This window comes from Petaurus breviceps, unplaced genomic scaffold (genome assembly GCF_028583685.1).
Source record: "Petaurus breviceps papuanus isolate PSGF00001 unplaced genomic scaffold, PetGlider_PUasm1.0 171, whole genome shotgun sequence".
NCBI classification, from domain to species: domain Eukaryota; kingdom Metazoa; phylum Chordata; class Mammalia; order Diprotodontia; family Petauridae; genus Petaurus; species Petaurus breviceps.
In genome coordinates this window covers 11,760,224-11,780,078 of record NW_027185754.1, presented here as the reverse complement: position 1 = coordinate 11,780,078, position 19,855 = coordinate 11,760,224, and the positions used below count along the sequence as shown (strand labels likewise).

The following is a 19,855-nucleotide window of genomic DNA, read 5'->3' as shown; positions in this document are numbered from 1 at the left end:
TAGCAGAAAAATAAAGCAGATTGTTTTTTAGGATACCCTCTTCTCCCTTTATCCATAACATACAATACTATTGTTGAAATGGAGCAGAAGAGTCACTAAAGTGGCTGGGAGTAGATATAACCAGACTCCTAACTTAATTCACTGACCGTAATATTAACCACATTAATTAATTCTTATAAAAAGAAAGAGCTGAGGACTGGATATGTTAAATCATTGAGTTTATGGATAAAGAGTTTAATAGCATTTAGTGCAAAATAGATAAGCTATAACAATTTAACATTTCATACATTGCAAAAACATAAGAAATGAAAATACATACGACAATTTTCACTAGAACAAAGAGCTGACCAATATTATTAATAAAAACTATGCTCTTAGTTTTACCTTAAGAGTTATTATTTCCAGAGAATGAGGTGTTACATTTTAATCATTTTGAGGACATTGAATATAAATCCATCCAGACAGAACATTAGTGCTTAAAAATGAATAACCATGAAACATTTTGCCTATAATAAATATAATTTATATTTAGGTTAACAGGCACCAAACTTGAGAGCAAAAAAAAAGAAACAAAACTTCTGTTCAACCAAGAAATAAATCATACTCAGGAGGACATGGTGGTATTTCTGAATTGTATGGCATATCCTTAATATTTATCTTCAAGTATCACCCAACTTCTCAACTAGCTGTCTAGAAGCATCACCAGGATACAAACTAGACCCTAGACCTTCAACCATAAAAATAAAAGGCCAACAACAAACCTTAATTTAAGAGAAAAATTACATTATATATTCTCTTAATACTCAGAGTTCAATAAAATAACAATTACCAGTTTATTAAAGGTTAAATGAACTGTACATATGTAAACTGTTAGAGCTGAAAAATCTGAAATATATTTTAAAAAGCAAGATCACTCTCTCTGAAAGTATGTAAAATATTTCATTTCTGGTGGCAAATCTAAATGCTATCAAGCATCATATTTCCCTGCTTTTCCCCTACTTCTCTCCCCTTTTGCATTCATCCAGCATATATTTTCAAAAGACCAAATGTAGTCACATATTCCAGACATGAAACACTGATACTGTTTCTTGGTAAACAAGAGAGACACAGAAAAGTCCAAGTCTACAACTCTGCTCCAAAAGTGTTGCACAGGCTAAATGATGTGAAGGATAAAAGAGGAAGGGGGGAGGGGAGGAAAGAATCAATGGCCCTTGTAGATGTAGGCAGAGTACTCCTGAGAGTTCTTAAGAATTTGTTGATGTAGTCCTGAAGAAAGTTCCAGCAGTTTTGAAGTCAAGTATTAGAGAATAAGTCTTTGATTGATAATTTTTCTATTTATTTCTGCCAAGGCAACTGAAAATACGAAAGCCTTTTCATCAGAAAGGTTAGCATAGATGTCAACTTCCTTTTCCTGTCTCTCTGTTAAAAGAAAAAAAAGTGAAAACATCATTATGTTTAATAATAAATTCAATGATTAAAAATCATACAGCCTCCCTTAAAGTACCAATTAAATAAATGTAAAATATTTTATGTTATTAATGCTATGTTCTAGAACTAAAGTTGGAATTGAAGAATCATTATATAACAATGAATAATTAAAATGTTTGATTATTTTCTGGAACCAGTTTTGAAGATAAGTGAAAATTTAAAATTTAGGCTCCATAACCTAAAGAACAATGAACACATATTCACCAAAATTACAATACATTCTCTAAAAAAATTGAATTATTTCTCTCCCCAAATTATTATGAACTCTAAGGTCTTAAATTAAGTTGGATTTCATCTCCCCAAAATAATGGATGACCCCCACTGACAACTTCACAAATACATTAAGTGTCTGCTTTGTTGTCAGTCTACAAGTGCTGAAAATTAAATTTAAATTATAAAGTAAGGTATGCCAGTCTAGTTTAATGTCAATAAGATAATATATGTACAACACTTTGCAAACTTTAAAGACCTTAATAAACATTAGCTAAAGCTAACAATTCCCAAAACACCCCAACACCACTATCCTCATCTCTAAATCCCATGCCTCAAAGGACATGCAAGACTTTTTTGAATGACTAATAGTACATATTGCCTTTGTTTAAGCACTTAATTCTGAAACAGAATTATAATAATAGTATAACAACAACAATAGCTAGGCATTTATATAGCACTTTAAGGTTTGAAAAGTGCTTTATAGATATTATCTCATTTTATCCTCACAACAATCCTCTGAGATATTATCTTACTTTACCCTCACAACAATCCTCTGAGGTAGATATTATTATTGTCCCCATTTTACAGATGAAAAAACTGAGGCAGAAAGGTTAAATGACTTGTCACATAACTAATAACTATCTGTGACTAAATCTGAAGTCTTGTTTTCTCAACTCCAGGTCTAATACTCTATTCACAATACTAACTAGATGCCAGGAGGGTACTTTGGTTTTTCAAATGCAGTAGTAAATTTTATATTAAAATTATATTGAATAATTATGAATCTGCCAGAATTTCAGACCTACATATCTAAAAGTATAAAACCACACAACAAATCAAAAGGTAGAATTCATTTAGGTACTTAATACTAGGTTAGCAATTTGTTTACAGTTACCTAAACAGTGTAATAATAAATTTAATCTAAGTCTGAAAAGTTTCTTTAACCATCCTTTTTAAAATAAGAGTCAACATGAAGGGCATTTAGAAATATTTCTATTTTTCAAATAAACCTTCTGGTTTTATTCAACTCATGCATGTTAATATGAACTACCCTAAAAATTTTTTAAAAAGGAAACTGTCATCTGCTTTCCAGTTAGAGCTTACTTCAATATGTTTCAAGTATTAAGTGTTTATAGATAGGAAGTTGTTCAGGATTATAGGCTAAAACCGAAAGTAAATTAACTGATAAGCCAGTAGTATCAGTAAAGAATTTGTGACATACCAACTATAATATTCAGAAATAGCACACATTTTCACAAGTTGACCTAACATATACTAGATTTTAGCACCAATTCTCATTAAAAGTTTCTAATTATATCCATACAAATAAAAAGTTTTATTTACCTTCCTGCCTTTTTTTATCTAAATACACAAATATAAAAAGCATTTAATTCATTTCAAAAATAAGCAGTTTTTCTTTAAAAAATGCTTCTATTCATAAAACTGAAAATATCCCCTAAAGTCTTTCATTTCCAAATAAGTATTTGCTCCTTTTTTTTCTTAAAGTTAGCATATCAAGAAAAAGTTAAGAGATTGGATATGTCAAAGATCCTAATACTATACAGACATTCACTTCACTGACTTAAAAATTATGATTATCTTGGTTCGCTCTTTCCCCTCCTGTGATAGTAATGGCAATTAAAGATTCCCCTGTATTGGCTTGGTTTTCAAATTGATTGTGTTAAAACCCAGAGCTTGTTAATCCCACCTGTGGGATGGACTTGTTGGATGTGAAAAGAAAGTCCTGAACTGGGAGGAGCTGGTGACATAGATTTGGAGAGACGAGAGAGGCAGAGGAACTTTTTGGAAGCAGCACCTCCTCGTGGAGGCAGAGAAAGATTAAGAGGATTGTTGAGTGCCACTTTAAATCGCCCTGGACTTTTGAGACCTGCCCCCAGAGCTGCCAAGGACTGAGGAGACATGGCTGTTTTGCTGGTACTTTGTCTGTCTGTTTTGATGTTATTTTGCCAGATTTGTCCACTGGTGAAAGACTGTCCTGTTGTTGAAGAAGTCCTGGAACCTGGCTTTTGGTTAAGAAGCCCTGAGACTGTCCTGCAGAGAGTGAATACTGTCCACTGGTGAAGGACAGTGCTGTTGTTGCAGGGGTCTGGAGACTGTCCTGCAGACAGAATGAATACTGTCCACTGGTGAAGGACAGTGCTGTTGTTGCAGGGGTCTGGGAGCCTTTCTGTTGGTTCAGAAGCCCTGAAGAAGGATTTTCTTGTTGTATGTTTACAGAAATCCTGGGAGAGGGTTTTGCTAATGTTTTCAGGGGTTCTAGGACTGTTCTACAGACAGAGGATGAATTAATGAAGAGACTGGCAATGTATCTTGTGGCCTTGCTAAGCCTTGTCTCCCCAGGAACTAAGATTGCTGAGAACTTGCCTCCTGTCAAGATGAAGAAAAGACCTCCATTTGGGTATTAAGTGCTGTGCTTAAACTTGATGTAACTCTGGGGTAGATTCAATTGTGATCCAGGGGTGGGGAACTTTTGACCTTTTTGTGTTTTATGGTTGAGCAAATGAACGTACTTTACTTAGAATGGAAACTAATCTCCATTTGAGAAGAGGGGCTTTGTGGTGGACTAAATGAAGGTACAGCCTAGGGGTAAAGTAGTATTTAGAACCAGAACTTTGTAATTGATTGAATGAATGGAAGGTCCTGGGGTGGGGTAGTACTTGGAGATTATTTAATCACACTTAGTAAATGCTGTATTTTGAATGATGTCATGTTTTGACCTTCTCTGTTCTTGGTTTGTCACTGAATAAAATGGAGAGCACCTATGCTGGTATTTTGAACCTGGGAAGTTGCCTTTCCTTTACATTACATTACACCTCCTCAGACCTACTCTCAGGTGCTCTCCTAGTCTTTTTCTAGTCTCCTAATCTGTTCTTTGGGCCACCATCCCCTTTTTACAACAACCAAAGGGGCCATTTTACTTTCTGTATCAAACAGTATTTCCCCCTTCTTTGCTCATTTTTCTACCCTATTTCACATTTCCTAACCTTAACAGTCTTTTCTCCCAGTCATTCCATCAGACAAGAAGCACATTCAGCTTCAGTGTTTTACTCAACTGTCTAAGAGGATCTAGAAGCAAAAGAAACACCAATAAAATTACCCAAAGGATATGCAAGTATCTAAGCAAAGATTCCCTAAAATATGGCCAAATATGATTAAGTCAACCAAAATTTTTCTAAATGTTTCACTGTTAAAACTAGTACTACTTAATCAACACCTGGAAGATATATCACCAAATAAATATTCATGTACACAGGGACTTTACTGTACCCACTAAATATCTAAAGCAGTAGAGTGTACTACTCCTTAAAATAGCAAGAAATTTAAAATCTATGATAAAGGTACAGCTTTATCTTACCAAATTATTTTTGCCAAAACATTTTAAAAATTAACTTTAAAGAAGCAAATATCCATTTTATTTCATTGTCGGCTTACAGAACTTGTAATTTACACTTTCATATTCTACTTATAGTTATTTATGCCCATTTTACTTCTCCTATTAAACATCTATTAAACTTCTTCATGAAAAGAGGGGCCATATACTATTTTTCCTATTTACCAATGCACCTAACACAATGTCTTACAAAAAACAGGGATTCAATAAAAGTATTCATTAAATAAATAAGTGAATTTGTAAAACATATATAAAGTTAAGGATAAACTTTTACCAAGTTGTTTCTTTACAAGCAAAAACTAGCTTCTGATTAAGCAGAAAACATTTTACTTTTCAAAAGGTGCCCCTAATTTAGTTATCATGAAAATCTAAACACTTACAAGTTCAAAACCTCATTCTGAAAAACACATTCAATAGAAATTCTTTTTTTTTTAATCCCAGAGGACAACAGTTCTTCTAAACAACCTACCATAAAACTCAGGTTAGTCCTTTAAAAAAAAAAAAGTTCACCCCTCCCCTCCTTGGCAAGGGGTGGGGAACTAGGGGCCTGGAACTCAAAACAAAGTCATATTTGGTGAAAGTGAGCTTTGTTTTGATGAACCAAGTTTTGGTGTTTGTTTTGGTTTTTTTTTTGGTTGTTTTAAGAGATGGCTCTCTAGGACATAGATATACGGAGAAATAAGAGACACGTGAAAACAAAAAATATGTCAATATAAATTAAGGAAAAAAAACAAAGGTCTCCCTACTTAAGTTTATTTTGTTAAGCTACATGCAAAAATATTCCAAACATTTCAAACAGGATGTTTAGCACTTTTCATACATCAACTATTCCTTATACTTGAAAGCCAACAAAATCAGATATTTCAGGTGAAAAATTTTCTATGTCTTCACTTTTAGCAAAGAAAAACATTTCTACTGATTTCATAAGCTATATGGTGATTGTGGGAACATGGAATATACAAGACTTAAGCCATATTTGTAGTCTAAATTATTATGAAAATTTAAGCATCTGATAGACTATATTCTTAAATTCAAGTGATCAATACCAGAACCATACTGTTTCATGAGTGCTCTCTAGTTATAATAAAATAATTTAATACTTAAAAAAACAAACCCTACTACAGTAACAGTAGATTTGGACATACCTCTTTCTTCCTCATGTTTTTTGGCAGATGCACTTTTAGGTCTTCCTCTTCCTCGTCTGATATGATCTGATTGGCTGCTACTTCGAGACCTCTTTCTATTTTCTAAATCTTTATTTACTGTAGAATTAATCTTCTCTCTCCTAACTCTCTCAGTTCGTCTTCTCTTGGCATCATGCTTATTTTCTGTATGGATGAATAAAAGTCACAAATTTGAAGACTATCATAAATTTTTGCCATGGATCTCATTTCTCTTTCCTAATATTCAAATTTCTACATGACAGTAGATATACTGCCTAGAGTGTTTCAAAAGATTCTAAGTATAAAAAGTATAGGTATGGTCTGCTTGTTAAGAAAAAACTCACTTTACTCCAGATCCTGACCATGCTTAAGGTAGGAAGAATCTTTCAAAGAGAAAAATTCTTTCTTTCTCAGCTTAATTCCAAATCAATCTCCCTATGAGAAGGCAAAAACTTCTGACCTTCCTCTCCCCACCTCTTCCCAAATCCAAAATAACAGAAGTGCACAGGAGGCAAAAAGAAGAACCATTCTCACTTCCCTTTTTCTCCCCACCTTCAGGTCTAGGTCAAAATATGAACACCTGATCCTGATTCAGAAGCAAAGTTAGCCTTAACTATAATGAATAGTGAATGATCAATCATGTTTCTCAAAACTAGTTAGGCAAATAAGTAATCTCATCTTTGTCACTGACCAAACATTTTCACAAAAACAACAATAGCTACTTTTTTCCCTGTCAGTCTTCACTGAAATGACAAGTGATATTTTACCATTAATATTAATATTAAAAGGGAAAATACTACAAATTTACACTTTCATTTAAAATGTACCCAGGTACAGCATAAATTTTTTCCATGCATGTAAATATACAATGAGCTGCTTTTATCTTAATTTAAATGAGAAAATAAAAATTACTTTGAGGTAGTTAGGATAAACTGAGTTAAACCACATTGCTTCAGCATTCTGTGGATCACTGAGTGTCTGATAAGATTCCCATTAGAGTGTATGAAGTTGAAGTCTTAAAACCAAAAAGCATATATCATTCTTTGTTCTAGGAAATGGAAATGGTCTATACATTCTAATAATCCTATTTTGTAACAAATTATTTATTTAAATTAATCACTCTAAAATACAATTTTAAGGAGGAAATGCTATAAAAGAGAAAAGATAATTTTCTATTACAGAAAAAGAAGGCTAAATAAGTAGTAAATGCCTAAAGAAAATTTTATTTAGCTCTCATATGTCAAAGTTAATTCTCATATCAATACATGAAAAGAAAGATAGAAAATTTGTTTCTATTTATCACACAACTACCAAAAAGTTTAGAAACTCTCAAGGCAGCTTCAATTATTTCTTTTCATCTCTTCCTTTCCCCAAAGAGGATGGGAAGAGAGGAAAGGCAGTAAAAAAAACCATACATAAAATGAATTAACACTTATGAGAGAACAACCCTACCCTGTGAGACTGGATATTAATGTTTACATTTTCCTCTAGACCAAATTCCATACCTCTAGTTTTCTTCCATCTCCCAACTTCCTCCCAACCTACAGTCAATGTATTTTAAATACATGAGCCTCACATAATTCAAAATCGGTTAAATTTAACTAAAGATGTTAATTTTATTTTTCAATTCTAACAGAAAGTATATTTATAATTAAACAGTCAAATTTAAATTTTGACTTACTAAAAAATAATTTCCATGGCCTATTTCCAAAAAATGACATGTTATAGTCCATCTAATCAAGTGATTAATTCTTACAATTTACTCTCAAATCCTGATTATCATTCACAGATGGATTTATTCACATGATAGCTATTCAATACTGTTAATGTGTTCTTTCTTGATACTTTTTCCAGCCAGTCAATCAATACATATTAAGCACCTAACATTCATCAGGCACTGCACTCAATGCTGGAGATACAATGTAGAATGACTACTCTCAATGAGTTTACATTATAAAAGGATATAGATATAGATATAGAAAGATAGATAGATAGATAGATACACACACACAAAGCATAAATATAAAGTTAGAGGAGCAAAGGAACACAGAGACTGGAGATGGAGTGAGAGAAAGAAGGAAAATCTGGCTGGATCACTGAGTGAATGAAGGAGATGTGGAGGCCAGATTATCTAAGGCTTCAAAAGCTAAATATAAAGGAGGCAATACAAAGCTACTACTAACACTGGTTAAGCAGACAAGTCACATGGTTGGATATGTGCTTAAGGAAAAATATTTTTACAACAGTACACAGAATGGACTAGTAGACTGGTGAAAGGCTTGAGGCTGGGAAACCAATTAGGAGGCTGTTGCAATCATTTACATTAGTAGTGGGGCAGCTAGGTGTTCCAGTGAATAGAGCACCGGCCTTGGAGTCAGGAAGACCTGAGTTCAAATCTGGCCTCAGATACTTGACACACTTACTAGCCATGGGACTTTGGGCAAGTCACTTAACCCCAACTGCCCCCCAAAAGCCAAAAAAAAAACCAAAAAACCCAACAATAATTTAGATTAGTAGTGAAAAAAGCCTTGAAGTAAGGTGGTAGCTGTATAAGAAGGGGGGGGGGGTGGGTGGGCTAGGTGTCACAGTGAATAGAGCACCAGCCCTGGAGTCAGGAGGACCTGAGTTCAAATCCAAACTCAGACACTTGACACACTTACTAGCCGTGTGACTTTGGGCAAGTCACTTAATCCCAATTGCCCTCCAAAAAGCAAAAATAAATAAATAAATAAGGGCTGGATAAGAGAAATATTGTGACTAGAAAGAGGAAGCCTTCTATGACTCCTTTGACACCATACTTTTCTGATTCTACTTCTGTGACCAATTCTTCCCTACTTCCTCTTTTCACTATTCTTTACCCTGTCTATACTCACTCCTCCCAGGGAACTCAACTGCTCCCATAGTAATTTATAAGATCCTTATCATGTGATTCCCAAATTAAAAAATAGCCTCGTAATCTCCCAGTCTCACATTTCCAAATACCTACAGCACATCTCCATATGTCTTATTCACATTTTAAACTCAACATCTCTTTGCCCTTAACAAAACTAGCTCCTTATAAGCTATGCCATTTTTGTCAGTAGTACCACAATTTGTCCAGCACTGGCCTCAATTCTTTCTTCAAAATCTTGGATTTAACCTTTCTCATTTACTTAGTCTAAGCCTTCATCACCTTATACTTGGATTATTTCAACAACCCACCTGGTTACTACTATCTCTTTTAATCTAAGCTATACCAATGATAAAATAATCTTCTTATGTAAAGTACCACTTATTTCATGCCACAGTCCTACAAAGAAACCAATCTATATTATCCATTAAGTCTAAACTTTTCTGACTAGCTTTTAAAGCCCTCCATCATTTGGTTTCCTCCTACCTAACCAACTTTATTTTCCCACCACTCTGTAACACTCACTTTTCATTCTAAATAGGTTAATTCTTTTCAATTCTTGTTCAAAAGCCAATTATGGGCCTTCCCTCTCCACCATATTAAGTCTGAACTCCTCTGCTTAGCTTTTAAGGCTTTCCAAAATCTAGCCCCATCATCCTACTTTGTCAACTTTATTTTTCATGGCTCTACAACATTCACCTTCCACTCCAATTATGTATGCCCTAAAGAGTTTATATTCATTACCTCCTTAGTGCCTTTGTTAATGCTATTATTCTTGTCAGCAATTCTCTTCATCTTGTCTCCTACTAACATCAGCACCCATCCTATGAGGTCTATCTCAATTTCTACCTCCTCAATAAAGTCTCCTCTATTTCAGCCTTCACTGATTTCTTCTCTTAAAACCTATGATGCAGTGCAAAGTACTGAAGTCAGTTATATGATATAGGATGGTGATTTCCATCAGTCTGAGATGACAGTCTATTTATTATCACAATGAAAGGAGGTAGAGGGTCCCACCAGAGGAAAAATATAGTATTGAATAATTTTACTGCCACTTGTGATTAATGGGAAAAATCCTTTTCTAAAACGTAAATTTAAAATAAAAGTAATTCAAGATAGATGAACCTTTTCAAGTAAAATATTTTGGGGATAATTTGCCCTTCAGAGTTGTACAACGCCACCATGCTCCAAAGGTCCTACAGGCATACCTCATTTTAGTTGAACCTAATATAGAAGATCATTTTACAACATATCACAAGACTTCTTCAAACATTAGCCTCTCCATGGTCACAAATAATATCTTTTAAGGAAACTACTGAACACAACTATATGTAGAGATGAGGACATTTACATTCAGAAAAAGTCCTATTCCCTCCACCTTTCCCCGCTATACTCTCTAAAAAAGAAAGGTGGTCTGCATATAAAGAGTTTGGAGTTTAAATGAATTCACTAATTAGTACTTTGAAATTTCTTATCAGCTATCAAAAACTAGAAATTTTTCTTCTACATTTATTAATTTCCAAACTAGAATTTAGGGGAAAAAACAAAAATTTCTGGGAGACATTTTACCAGCACTGAGGCAGTTAACATTTAAAAAGAAAAACACAAAAAACCCAATATCAATACCTCTCATAGAAAGTAATATATGTCAAAGAAATATTTTAATGATTTTTAAATTCACAGTAATTTTATCAGAGGCTAAAATCTAGGTAAATTCACAAAAAGTCATTTATAATTTCTTTCAACAAACTAAAAATAAATAGCAAAGAGTCTGGGTTACCTGCAGAAGATGGTGATTTCTCTGAGTGTTTTGCATTTAAGAGCTTTCTACTAATAAATATATAACCACAGGGGCATGATTTACATGCAACAGGAACCTGAAAAAAATGGAAACATTTTTAATTTTAAAACATGACTTTCCTCACATCTAAAAATCACTAAAGGAGAAACACCCAGGGAATTTTCTTTTTCCATTATCTTTCCACTAATATGTTTCTGCTAAACTAGCCCTGACAACTGAACATGGACTTTTCACCAAAAACTAGTACCATATAAAGGAAATTAATCTAAACAAACTATAGTACTACCAGCAAAATGATTATAGCTAGAAAACTGCAATTCACATTGTAAAGAAACCCATTCTCCTGCTGTTCTGCCTTTGATAGGCTTAGTTATATTACTGCTTTTTGTTCATGTATTTACAGAATGGTTTATAATCTTATGTAAACACTTGGTATAATTAAGCTAATTACAATTCTGGCAGTTTTTTTTTACTTTGCTTAAGACTATCAAACAAGGTTATTTTGGGTTTCTATTTAAGAAAAATTATTTCAATAATTTAACTCTAAAATAATTTAATTCCAGCTATCTCAAAAGTTCAATAATCGGTTATTTGATATGAAATTTGTCTCCTAAATAATGAAGCTGGATTAAGTGCCTTCAGTACTTCAATAATGAACTCAAGTATTAAACTTGAAAAAAAAAATGACCTTCAAGAAGCTTAAAAAAAAAGAAGGGGTATTCTCCTGAGAGTTGATCCTTTCCCAGTTAGCAAGCCTTTTATTGCATTGTTCTATCTCAATAAATTCTAAATAGGACTTGCTCTTGTACATAAGGAAATCAGACAAACCCATATTCAGTAACACTACCAACTACTACTGTAGAAGAGAAAGCCCAAATTTGTCTTTGAGGTTCAGAATGTACATACATGTTTGGCCTGGTTTTCCTTCAAATTTTAATTGTTAAACTAACCACCCATATGCTTATCAACAAAATTATGTATCTCTTGGTCAAATAATATCCTATTTCAGACCTGATACATTCTAAAGCTTTTCTTAACCAAATTTTTAGGAAAATACTGTTTTTTTTCTTAAGCAACAGAATGATCTTTTATAGGCCTCTGATAAAAGAACCTATCACACACTGCCAGGCAAGTAGGATAATATTTATTTGCTATTATATAGTTAATTATAAAAAGACATCATGTAACTTCTTTCAAAAATTTATAAATTTTAAATGTTGATACAAATAATAAATTAATGAAGTACTCTAGCACATTATCAGGATTTTAAAAAAATAAAATTCCCCAAAACATTACTGTTATTTTTGGTATGAGTATGGCTTCACTAATTCCTTACCGTCTAACTTATTTTGTTTCAGTTTCCAAAGTACAGCTGGTAAATAAATTTTACAAGGAAAAATGTTGGTCTTATTTTGTTTCCTTGATTAAAAAGTCAAGGCTATAAAATAACCACATTACTGAGTGATTCATTTAAATTCTGTCCTTCTAAGAGACCTAACTTCTTTTCCATGAAGAGATTTAATGTTTGCTATATGTCAAATGGAACATCACTTAAATGGAAAAAAGCTGCTCTGTAAAAAAGTCTAAAGGAAAAACAGAAATATACACATGAGTAAAGATACCAGAGAGCTGACAAGAATCTTGAATACACAAAATTGGCTCAGCAGACTACGTGGTTAATGGACGGGAAACACTTTCAGGATGAAAAGCATTATGGGTTTAAATGTTACAAGTTTAAATTTGTCTGTTTTGCATTTTCAGTAAACGTTAGCAAAGATGATGTTACAAAGAAAATGAAAACTTGTGGTTCTCTATTTGCTCAGCCTTTGTACTTTAGATATTTTTGTTGTGTAGTTAATAGTATACATTCCTGAATTTGTAGAAACCACATATGTGTAGAATATATTTAAATGAGACAGTTTCAGATTAAGGATTTTTCATTAAATGAAATAGAAACAGAAAAGACATGTACTGGAGTCTGTGATACAACTCAGGGTAATCAAAAAATCAGTCCATGCTATTTAAAACATAAAAAGCTTTGGCTTTTTAGTTTATCTTCTCTAGAAAGCACAGTAAAATAAGAATGATATTTCAAATCAGAACTATTCACTCATTTAAAAACATTTATTAAGCACTATGAGAGGCACAGTTTAGGTAAGGCAGAGAGTCCCCGTCCTCAGTGAGCTTGCATTCAAATAAAGGAATAATATACCACCTACACAGCAAAGGATTACATGAAAATACTAGAAAGTTTAGATATTTTCTCCCCAGCATCTTCTTTCCATAAGAGAGCATTTATTATATACTCCAATACAAATTTATCTTAATGAATTCTTTTCCTTAGTTCTTGTTTCCTAAATATGTCATATAAGTTAACAGATAAACACTAGTTTTTTTTAAAAATAATGGCAGGTCTGATTTGGTCTTCCTCTCTTACATGAAAGCCCACAACAAATTCAATTAGTATACCATTTTGAAACAGCAATAGCATTTCTGTGATTTGTCATAAGAAATCCTAACAACACTATTTTGATTACTTATAAGGACACAGGCCAAGTCCTCCTTAGAAATTCTCTATTGCTTTCTCGAGTCAGGATATTAAAAACAGGTATGCTACTTTTCCCTAAAACATTGCTTTATGCCAAATAAAACATGTCAGAATTTGCAAAGACTTGTGCCCTACATATGTGGGAACACATAATGCATACCACACAAATCTTAAACTTCTACATAATTAACCAGAACAAATGGAAATGATTTAATATGGAAATAACTTTTTTTGCAAAGGCAATAAAGCATGCCAAAATATGAGTCAGAATTTTATTAATATTCCCCCTCCCCTGTTTTGTCCATTAAAAAAATAGTAGAAACGGAAATTCTTTGCTCTGGAAACCGTGAATGTAAAACTACTAAATCATTTGTATGTTGCTAGATGATCTCCTTTCTGGTATGGCTGACAAATACCAGAACTGCACAAACTGCTCAACCTTTCTCTGATCCTCATTTCTACCAAATGCCCATAATAGATCTTTAAAGAAAACATTACAGAATCACTGTCAGCCCACAAGATTTCTCCTTAAAAGTATGTAATGTACTGTACTTAGCTTTTAAAAGTCTCTAAGATCATTTCAGAAAATAGCTGCAAGAAAATTACTGGAGGCAAGAGGAAAGAAAAAAGGACAAAAGAGGGAGTCATTTTGAAAATATTCCACAGTGGTACAAGTGAAAGGTACTACTCAAACCTGCATTTTATCATTCAGTAAAAGAATCATATAAAAGTGATTAATCTATTTTTAACACCTTAAATGAGAATTTTTTTACACTTAAGAAACCTTAAATCTCCAGTGGTAAGCCTAAGTGGCATGATACAAAGGAATTCCCATTCAAAAATTAGAGATGTAAAGTCATTCATTCAATTTAGAGAATATAGACTTCAAAATTCACTGAAGCTCAGAGTTAAGCCCATTAACTTAGGCCTTCTGCTGTTAGATTGGAGTGACCACCCAGGTCACACAGGGGCAAGATATTTGAGCCAACCCCTCACATATTTTAAAACTGAACACAGCAACCCAATGTGGCAAGAGTGCACAATCGGTGCTGGGGGCCTAGATGAAAGTAACAGATATTTGGCATTTATTCTAGTACAGAGGGTGTTAAACGTTCATTTAGAAACCATCTGCATGGAAACAGACCAACCTGCCAGTTTACAGCCACCTTTTTTCTTTAAAGCAAAGTAGACAAAGTGCCCTTCAGACCCCAAACAGCCAGAAAGGCAAGGTACTCAGGACTAGCAGTTATACACTGAAAGGGTTATCCTGTCTAAACTCCATGGTGCTAACTATTTACAGGGTGACTTCTCCCAGTGTAGGATGAATAGTCTTTGCTCCATTTTACATGTCTCCTGAAGCAGCTTAGAAAGAACACTGGATTTGGAGTCACAGAACACAGGTCTGAATTCCAGCTGTACAACCTTGTGTTATCTTGGGCAAGTCCTTTAATCCCTCCCGGCTCTGTTTACTCTCCTACAAAAAGATGTTGGACTAGATGATATCTAAATTATCTAATGCATAAATGAATAGAATTTCTATTGGTTTCTTCCAGCTGTGAATCATTTATATTCCACTTAATCATATTTTATCTGTATTCTATTTCTCTATGTGCACTTCTCATTCCCCTTCCCTCTCCTCCCCATTCAAACCCACTTCTAAGACCAGTAAGCTCTTTGCGGGCAGGAACCACTCAGTCTCATTCAGTACCTAGCACAGTAGCGTAATGCATTCTGTGCTGAATTGAGTTAATTTTTCTTTCTCTTCCAACACCAGGCTTTGTGAGCTGGACTTAGTAGGTGCTGAAAAATGTATGTATTAGGACGTTTGCTGACCCCTCGCTCCCCCCCCCAAAAAAAAAAGGGAGGGGAAGGGGAAAAGGTAGACGAACCTCTGTGCCGGTTAGGAGACAAGCCAGTCCAAAGATCACACGAGTCCTGCCTACTCATAGTAGAACTCCCCATATGGGGACAGTCCCCAGGATGGAGGGGGAAGATCCCTAACCTGAGGGGCTGGCAGGACTACCCCTCCCCCCACAAAGATCCCAGCGGGGGCCACAAGCTACTTCAGCGACCTGGCCTCCTCCTCCGCCCCAGCAGCCCCCTCCACCCGGGTCTCGCCCAAGCTACCCTAAGGAAACTGGGGTGCCCCAAGACACCCCGGGAGGAGCGCGGGCCAAGCCGGGAGACCACCGCTCCATCCTGTCCCAGCCCCCAAAGCCAAGGGGCCGAGACTGCCGACCCCTCCCCAGTCACCCGGATCGGTCACCCGGCCCCTTCCCCAGCCCCAACGGCCGCTGGCCAACCGCCGCCCGCGCCCCGCCTCCGGCCGCCCGCGCCCCGCCTCGCGCCCCCCCTCCACACCCCACCCCCCGGCCCCGGCACGCGCTCCACCGCTCGCCGGCGCCGCGCGAGCCCCCTCCCGCCCGGCCCGCCCGCGGCCCCCAGCCCCGCCCGGGGAGCCGGCGAGGGGCGCTCACCTGTTGATCACATTCCGGGCAGGATTTGGTGGCCATCTTCACTTTCTTGGCTCTAGTTGCAGACATGCTCCTTCCCCTTGGCCGAGGAGGCGGCAGCTCCTCCCCTCCCTCCTCAGCAGCCCGGCCCGGCCTCGGCCTCAGCCCCGCCCCGCGCGTCCTGACTGACTGACTGACTCAGACTGACCGAGCGAGCTAGGGGCTCGAGCCGCCCTCGGGGGCTCAGAGGAGAGGGGGCGGAGCTCCGGAGGGGGAGGGGCGTGGGGGTGGGGGCAACGTTCACGCCGCGGGAAGAAGGGTCAGACCCATTCCCGGGTTCCTCGCCCCTCCCGGGACCCCTCTCCTCCCTCCTCAAGCCCCTCCACCCGACCACAAGACACGCAGCCAAGCCCGCCTGCGCGCACTCGCAAATCCTCGTGTGTGGGTCTCTGTGTCTGGATGGGGGGGGGGGGGGTGTAGAGGGAGCGCCGCGCCTGCGTACGGCGGCAATGGGCGGGGTCCGGGGGACAGAAGGCCGCGAGGCGCCGGCGTGACAAACACCACACCCCCCCTTGCCTGACAGACAGGCACCCTGTTAGGGAGGGGCCTAGTGCTAACAAGGGCTAAATTAACCAATCAGAAGAGAGAAGTAGTTGACAGTTTAGCTAGGACCCCGCCCCTATACCAGAAGGAGAAAGGAGCGGGAAGGCTGAGCTTAGAGATGAAGGGCAGCTTGTGAGGCGAGCATAGAATTTAGGGTTCAAACCCCAACGTCCGCTTATATACCGTGTAACCTTCCACAAATCGCTATGTGCTTCAGTTTCCATGTCTGGAAAATGGGGTGTACGTCAGCTTCTTTAGCGCTAGTGGGATGTGGACACATTATTTGCGTTACTTAGCTTGTATACAAAAAAAAATTAAAATATTCAAACAGCCACCAGAATGATTTTTCTCAAAGCACAGGTCTGATCACGTCACCTCACACCACCCAGTAAGCTGCGGTGGAACCTTAAATACTTTCTCTGACATTTAAGGCCTCCGTATTTGACACCGATTCATTTACTAGCCATTTCCACCACCTGAGCTCTGTTACAATGGCCTCCTTATCAGTTGGCCTGGCTCAAATTTGTCCCTACTCCATTTCATCATCCAAATAGATAACAAAATTATTTTCAGGGACTCCACTGCCTAGGCAAAATGGCCTTCTTGCTGTACCTCACACAAGACACTCCTTGTTTCCTTTCCCTGCCTTTGCAAAGGCTAACCACATGCCTTGAATTCATTACCTCCTAGGTCTTCGGTTTCTCCCAAAGCTTAGCTTACACATTACATTCTTTTTTTTTTTTTAATTTAATTTTTATTTTAGGGAATAAAACAAGCATTTTCATAATATAGCACAGTAAAAAAAAGATGGTTGCACATGAAACTGCAAATATATTAGGTAAAACTTGCTATTCCTTTTAAATATATAAAAGTTATCCAGTAAATTTCTTTTTCCCCCTCCCCCCTCCTTTCCCCCACCATTACCTTTTACATGAGGCATTTACTGATGTTCCTAGGTGCTGGTGACTCCACCACATAATCTTGTATTTTTTAATTTATTCTGTATTTTATTATTTATTCACATTGTTTTGTATTTATGAATTTGTTCTGTAGAATGTAAGCTTCTTGAAGGCAGTAGATTTTTTTTTTGTCTTTGTTTCCCCATGGCCTAGAACATAGGAGGTATCAGCTGGGCCAAGCCTACACCTCAAAATGCAGAGGAGTCCAAGCTAAGTTAAGAGCAGAGAAGTTTTATTAGGAGGAAAATCCAACTCTGGTGCCAAGGTATCCCAATACAAAGCACAAGGCAGTCCACAACCTAGGAGAGACAGGGGCAGTTTATGCTTGAAAACCACAAAGGGGAGATTTGGGAGGAGTTAGGGTAAAGAATGGACATCCTTCCCAGGAAGAGGTGGGCCGTAGAAGCAGGATATCTTGCAGGAACAGCTGACCAAAACACTGGTTTAGGCCAGTTTGGGTGCAAAGCTCAGTAAATGCTCCTGATTGGCTCCTTTCCACAAACAGGCTTTCTCTGTGTCTAGTGTGTAACTCATAGAAACAGACATATTATTCTCAGGGGTACTCTCAAAGGTATATTATAAATACTGATTGATTTGAAGATTACAAAAAAATATAAAAAGACATAAGAATCACAACCTTTGGAGCGGGTAGGTGGCACAGTGAATAGAGCCCCAGCCCTGGAATCAGGAAGACCTGAGTTCAAATCTGGCCTCAGACACTTAACACTTAGTAACCATGTGACCTTGGGCAAGTCACTTACCCCCAATTGTCCTGCCTTCCCCCCCCTCCAAAAAAAAAAGAGAACTACAACCTTCCATAAATTTTTTCGATCCTCAGGGTCTCAGTTTCTTCATCTATAAAAAAGAGGGTTTCAACTCCATCATCTCTAAGACCCCTTCTAGGTTTAAGTCTTATATAATGCTATCATCCAAAGCAAAGAAAGAATTATCAGAATATTCATATTTACTAACCACAGCTACCACCTTAGTTCAAGACCTCATTACCCCTCATCTGGACTATCACAATGGCTTCCTTATTGGTTGGCCTGGCTCAAATTTGTCCCCACTCCATTTCATCATCCAAATAGATAACAAAATTGTTTTCCTTAAGCAAAGTCCTGGTCATTGCACTTTCCTACTCAATAAAACTGGGATAATATAAAAATTCTATTTTTAGTTTTTGAAGTCCTTTACTACCTGGCTATAACCTTTCCAGTCTTATTATACATTACTTACTCCCCTTATGACACTCTTTAGTCCAGGCTAACCCTCCAGATGACATAAAGGCTCTGGGAACACTCTTGAATTCTGAATCTTCTCCTTTGATGAGGCATATGCCTGAGGCCATAAGCCTTTCATCATAGCTGGGCCCAAGTCTCAGTTACTAGCCTAGCCCTCCTTTGTCTAGCAACTTCCCACCCTTGATCCTCCCAAAATATCTATACCCAAATCTGTTACACCCTTGAACTATCCTAGTCCACCATAGTCTCCAGGTAGCCTCCAGCAACTTCCCACTCTTAATCACTCATTACTGGAGTCTGACCTCATCTGACTCCTCCTGAAGACCGACCCCAAATTCCTCCTCTAGACCACCCCTAGATTCCTCCCACAACTTTTCTGTATATAAGACCCCATCTTGCTTCCATGAAAGGAGGAAGGCAGAAGAATGATCTAGCATGAATTCACTCTTGTATTAGATGATTTGGGCCCACTTGCCCAATGTAAGTGTCACAGACACCAGGGCTCTTTAAGAGTCTACCCAATATGGTGAATCTTTTAATAAACTTTGCTTTTCATTGGCTGAAGGAAGACTTGAATTGAATTCATTCGGCAGGACAGTGTGTTGGTGTTTTGGGATCTTGAGTAACCCTAAACCTTAAACCTCAACATCTTATGGTACCCTATACCTCTAAATTTTATGTTTCCCTTACCTCATCACTCCCAGGTAGCATTCCATCTCCAGTGCCTTTGCAATGACCATCAAATGTCTAGAATACTCTCCCTCTTCATGTCTTCCTGATAGAAACTTTACTTCCTTCAAGAAACCTTACTTCCTTCAAAACCCAATGTGAGCATTACTTTCCTACATGAAATCATTCCTGATTCCCTCTTCCCCTCCCCCAATGGCTAATACTCTACTTCCTTAAACTACCTTGTACTTATTATATAGAATAAATATTCCATATATACTCATATAACCATGTATTTGGACAGATTTGGACAGACTTCCCTGAAAGCATGACACAAGTCTGAAACCCTAACCAGTAACCTGAGTTTTTAGTGCCAGAGAGAGAGAGAGCATTTTCCCAGCCCTGGCAGAAATTG

General features: G+C 37.1%; 1 protein-coding gene across 2 annotated transcripts; it reads right to left on the bottom strand.

The window, feature by feature from the left end:
- Positions 1-201: 201 nt before the first annotated feature.
- CUNH16orf87 (chromosome unknown C16orf87 homolog) lies at positions 202-16,253 on the bottom strand. Of its 2 annotated transcripts, XM_069082562.1 has the most exons (5): positions 15,993-16,253; positions 10,947-11,043; positions 6,259-6,441; positions 4,707-4,788; positions 1,208-1,419 (listed from the first exon to the last, which is right to left on the bottom strand). In XM_069082562.1, exons 1-4 carry the CDS (start codon positions 16,056-16,058, stop codon positions 4,736-4,738), a joined length of 399 nt encoding a protein of 132 aa, XP_068938663.1. In that variant the 5' UTR covers positions 16,059-16,253; the 3' UTR covers positions 1,208-1,419; positions 4,707-4,735. The 2 variants fall into 2 exon arrangements, with proteins under 2 accessions (XP_068938662.1, XP_068938663.1); XM_069082561.1 differs by lacking the exon at positions 4,707-4,788 and having other exon boundaries at positions 202-1,419; positions 15,993-16,246.
- Positions 16,254-19,855: the final 3,602 nt, after the last annotated feature.